Source organism: Pelodiscus sinensis, chromosome 18, assembly GCF_049634645.1.
Source record: "Pelodiscus sinensis isolate JC-2024 chromosome 18, ASM4963464v1, whole genome shotgun sequence".
Lineage (NCBI taxonomy): Eukaryota > Metazoa > Chordata > Testudines > Trionychidae > Pelodiscus > Pelodiscus sinensis.
This window is the reverse complement of record NC_134728.1, coordinates 16,426,389-16,431,080: the sequence shown is the minus strand read 5'-3', so window position 1 is coordinate 16,431,080 and position 4,692 is coordinate 16,426,389. Positions and strand designations below refer to the sequence as shown.

Below are 4,692 nucleotides of genomic sequence, written 5' to 3'. Positions count from 1 at the left end.
AAGCAGCTGCTTTTGCAGAAAAACTTGCCAGTCTAGACACAGCCTTCCTGAGCTCAGAGGAGCATGTGCCCCTCATATCCCTGTGGTGCTGAGCAATGGCAATAAGAAGAGGCCATTGGTGCCGGCTGCGTTTGCTCATTAATATTTATCTCCATGACTGATCCATATTAATGGCGTGTTCACTGGGATATGGGGGGGGGGCACTGGTTCCCCCAAGCCAAGGGAGTGCACTGGTGACTGCTCCCCCAAGTGGGGTAGGCGCTGTGGGGTTCCCTCAGGTACACTGTTGCCAGCTCCCCCTTCAGTCCCAGGGGAGGAGCGGGTTACTACTGTACAGCTCTCCCGCGCGGCCTTGGGCTCCCTCTTTCCATGTGCTAGCTCGTGGCGCCACCTAGCGGCAACTATCACGCTCGGCTTGCAGAGCCCCCTAATCGGTCGGAGGAAAAATATCCCACGGGCAGTGCCTTTAAGCAGGGAGTACCAACTGCGAGCGTAGGGGTGTGTTTGTCCTGTTTCCTATGTTATCTGACCCAAGGTCTTCTCATCCCGTCGGGAATGGGGCGAGCGCGCTACTCGGAGAGGGAAGCGCCGCCGCGGATGACCCGGAACCGAGCTGGGCCGGAGCGGGGGGCCGGACATTGGCACCCCTCCTCTGCAGATGGGAGAGTAATTCCGTCCAACATGGCTGCCACCATGAAGAAAGCGGTGAGTGGGGTGGCCGCGCCCTGGGTCCTCCCGGCTTGTGCCCGTTCCTAGGACCCGCTCTGCATTCCCCCCCCCCCCCCTAGGCTTTGGTTTCTCCTCCTCCACGCACGGGTACATGGAGCGGGGCGCTAATATTTTTTTTGGGGGGGGGGGGGGGGAGACTTGCTCTGTCCAGGCTGCGCCTTCCCCGCCGCGGGGAGCGCTGGGTTTCTAGCGCGGGGTGGAGTCAATGCCCCCCAAGGCATGGGGGGCACTGACCCCCCAGCTCTGGGCGCTCCCAGAGGTGCTTCGCTGGTGCCCTTTGGCGCTGCTTGTCTCGAGCCTACCCCCCCCCCCCCCCCCCCAGGAGAGGCAGCAGTGCGCATCTCCCCCCCCCCCCCCCCAGTCCCTGTGAACGGGCTTTCAGTTAATGCTGGCGCCGCAGTGCGGGTGCAGGGGTGTCACATTCCCGGCCCGCGGGCCATCGCGCAGGCTGACTCCCGAGTCCCAGCAGGCCCAGTCTGTCCTGTTCCCTGAGCCCCGACCCCCCTGCGCCCTGTCCCCGAGGACGCTGCTTTTGGGGATGGCTGTAGGAGTCGGGGGAAGCAGCCCGCGGTGGAGTGTGCTGTGACTCCTGCCCCAGGGCAGGCAGCGGGGATTGACGCTACTGCTGCCCTATACTAGCCCCCCTCCCCAACCTTGGTGATTCCCCAGAGCTATGTGAAATCACTTTTTTGCCAATAGAAGTTGTATGTAGAGTAGCAGCATCGATTAGCATAACTGTACTGGCAATCTTCTATCTATCCGTAGGTAAGAAACTATGAGAAATACAAAGTTTCCCACTTTTTACCTAATAGTTTAAAAAAAAAAATTCCCCCACTGTAACCCCTATTTCTGTCCAGGCTGCTGAAGATGTCAATGTTACTTTTGAAGATCAACAGAAAATTAACAAATTTGCAAGAAATACCAGCAGGATTACAGAGCTGAAAGAAGAAATAGAAGTTAAAAAGGTACCTTTGCTACCCACTCACATGGTATTAGGGCACTGAGCTCATCTTTTATGTAGCTCAGAATTGGGGTTCACATCCATAGTATGGGCTGGAGGATACTATAACTAGAAGAACTTTGGGTCTTCTTTTAGGTGTAGGAAGTAATCCTGCAAGAGGCACAAATGACCAATATTTATCTTGAGTATATTTCTTCTGCTTTTGCATACAATGCTTAGAATCCCTTAATCATTGTGTATGGGCAAAGTGTGTGCAGTATTAATCCAGGATTAGACCTTTTGCTAAACTTTCTGGGACAGACTCCCCACTTCGTTACTCTACAATTATGCTCATGCAACTCTGTTGAAATCCTAATCTTCAATTGATGAATTCATTTGAAATGACCCTGGTTATATTTACATAGCTCTGACTGTGGCCAGGTTTACATAGCTCTGACTGTGGCCAATGCCCAATGTTTCAGAGGGAATAAACAGACCAGGGCAATTGTGTGGTCTATCCCCAGTCAAAGTCCCAAGTTCTCAAAGTCAGACATTTTGGGACATCTAGAGCATGGGGTTATGTCCCTAATCAACTTGGCTAATAGCCATTGATCAACCTGTCCTATAGGGATGTTAAATGGTGTTTAATCAAGTAGTTGATGGAATTTCCATTGATTTAGTTAAGGGGAAAACGACAGAGCTGTAGCGGGGTTAGCTCTTCATTTAAAAGGCTGAAGCTCAGAGGTGGTGGGGGACCAAGCACGAGCCAGGAATCAGTTGTCCCAGCTCATGCCTGGTCCCCTCACCTGCTGGCTCTTAATACATTTAAAAAGCAGGATTGGGAATCAGCTGGCTTGTGCTTGCTTCCCCTGTGCCCCATGGAGATAGTGCTGGCAGGGAACTGGCTTTTAAGTCAGCTCCTGCTCCCCCCACCTTGCTGCCTCTCTGATGAGACAGCGGGGGGAGGAGGGGAAGCGACTAATTTAGTCACTGATGATCATGCTTATCGGATAGTTGACTAGTCGCTTGCATCCCTACTGTCCTACATGTAATTACCTAATTCTTTTTTAACCAAAGTTATACTTTTGGCTTTACAACATTCCCTGTCATTAAGTTACACAAGATGACTGCAGTTTATAAAGCAAAATGCAGGACAATGTAGCACTTTAAAGACTAACAAGATGGTTTATTAGATGATGAGCTTTCGTGGGCCAGACCCACTTCCTCAGATCAAATAGTGGAAGAAAGAAATTCTTTCTTACCTTCCCTCATCTGAAGAAGAGCTCTGTGACTCTCAAGGGTTTGTCCCTTCCACCAACAGCAGTTGGTCCAATAAAAGATACTACCTCACCTACTTTATTTCTGTCAAGTATACTTGATTGTTCTGCTGATCCTCCTTCAAATTATGCCACTGGAGCTCAGAAAAACTTTGATTATAAAGCTGAAGTAGCTGTTGATGCATACATCACATGGGATAAGGTGATCAGATTTTTTACTGTTTTGACTTCACAGAAACAACTTCAGAATTTGGAGGATGCATGTGATGACATCATGATGCTTGATGGTGATGATTCATTACTGATACCCTATCAGATTGGTGATGTCTTCATCAGTCATTCTCAAGATGAGACACAAGAGATGCTGGAGGAGGCAAAGGTTTGTGAGGGAGGGAGAATGAATCCCATTTAGATATTTACTGTTGATATTTACTATGATACATTTCATAGAGATGGGTGGAATATCATGAACTATTCATCAGTCACTTAGAACCTTTTTTTTTCCTGAATATCTTTCATAGAGTACCATGTGAAATATGAATGATGACTCTAGTCTGAAATTGCCAAGTCAGCTGCAAAAGAAGTACTGCGTAGGCAGTAACAGTGCGGTCTTCCTCCTGCTGCTTCACCAGTGTGTACTGTCGTGCTCTGTTGGGCCATGAAGACTGATTCAGTCTTTGGATTTTGCTGAGCATGCACCTAGTGTTTTATGATGTAGACCTACCTGTTAGTAACCGAAGAGATGCCATCAACAAACTTAATATGTGGCCCAGAAGAGCTAGTGGAAAGTAGTTTCTGATCTCTGCTGACCTCGATTTGAACTTGTAGCTGAAAGCTCTGAATTCTATGCAGTTTCTCAGTCCATGAACATTCTTAAATAATTGGATATAGTTTGCTTGATTTATGTAGGTGTAGGTAAATAAGTGAGAAGTTTTGCTCAATTTGCTTTGGTATTAATTAGCCGATATTTTGTCTTTCAGAAAAACTTACAAGAAGAAATTGAAGCTTTAGAATCTCGAGTGGAGTCAATTCAGAGGGTATTATCTGACCTGAAGGTTCAGCTTTATGCAAAGTTTGGAAACAATATAAATCTTGAGGCAGATGACAGTTAGGTTTTTTTTCCTAAATACCCCGTGCTCAGTTTTTTGTATTGGTTTATTAAATGTGACTGTTGACATCTCTTTTCTTTCCAATAATGTTTTTAAAAATTCCCACCCATTTCTGTTTTATAGCTTTCCAGTCATAGTTACAGAAAGCTTTCCTTCTTTGCATACCTACAGTTATTTATTTGTTTCAGGAAAAGCAGTAGCCTTTCATATTACTGATACACATCAAGATTGAGGTGTTTACATTCTCTTTATTAAAATAATAAATGCAAGCAAACGTATGCTTTCATTGTGGTTTTTTGGTGGAAATTACTTCGAGTGTGCAAAATACTAAAAATATGAAATTGCTGAAGTCAGTTATATTTGCCTAATCTGCCCTTGACAATAATAGTTACTTGAGTGTGATTGTTTAATGATGCTTATCTGATTTGTAAACTGCTTTTGTATCTAATAATGAAAATTATGATATTTGATTATTATTAATCAATGACGAGTTGCTTTCCATCCAAGGATCACAAAGCACTTTGTTAAAAACGAATATAATTCCCATTTCAGAGATCAGGCAACTGAGGTTCAGTAAAGTTTAAGGTGCCAAAATCACTGTAGCCCATCCAATGTTTTCAGACTTAGGCTATCTAGA

General features: G+C 46.1%; 1 protein-coding gene across 1 annotated transcript; it reads left to right on the top strand.

Annotated features, from left to right (window-relative positions):
• The first annotated feature begins 461 nt into the window (after nt 1–461).
• On the top strand, nt 462–4,329 carry PFDN4 (prefoldin subunit 4). Its single transcript, XM_006129405.4, has 4 exons — nt 462–705; nt 1,587–1,694; nt 3,182–3,325; nt 3,927–4,329. The coding sequence occupies exons 1-4, from the start codon at nt 556–558 to the stop codon at nt 4,056–4,058; spliced, it is 534 nt and encodes a 177-aa protein (XP_006129467.2). The 5' UTR covers nt 462–555; the 3' UTR covers nt 4,059–4,329.
• The last annotated feature ends 363 nt before the right edge of the window (nt 4,330–4,692 follow it).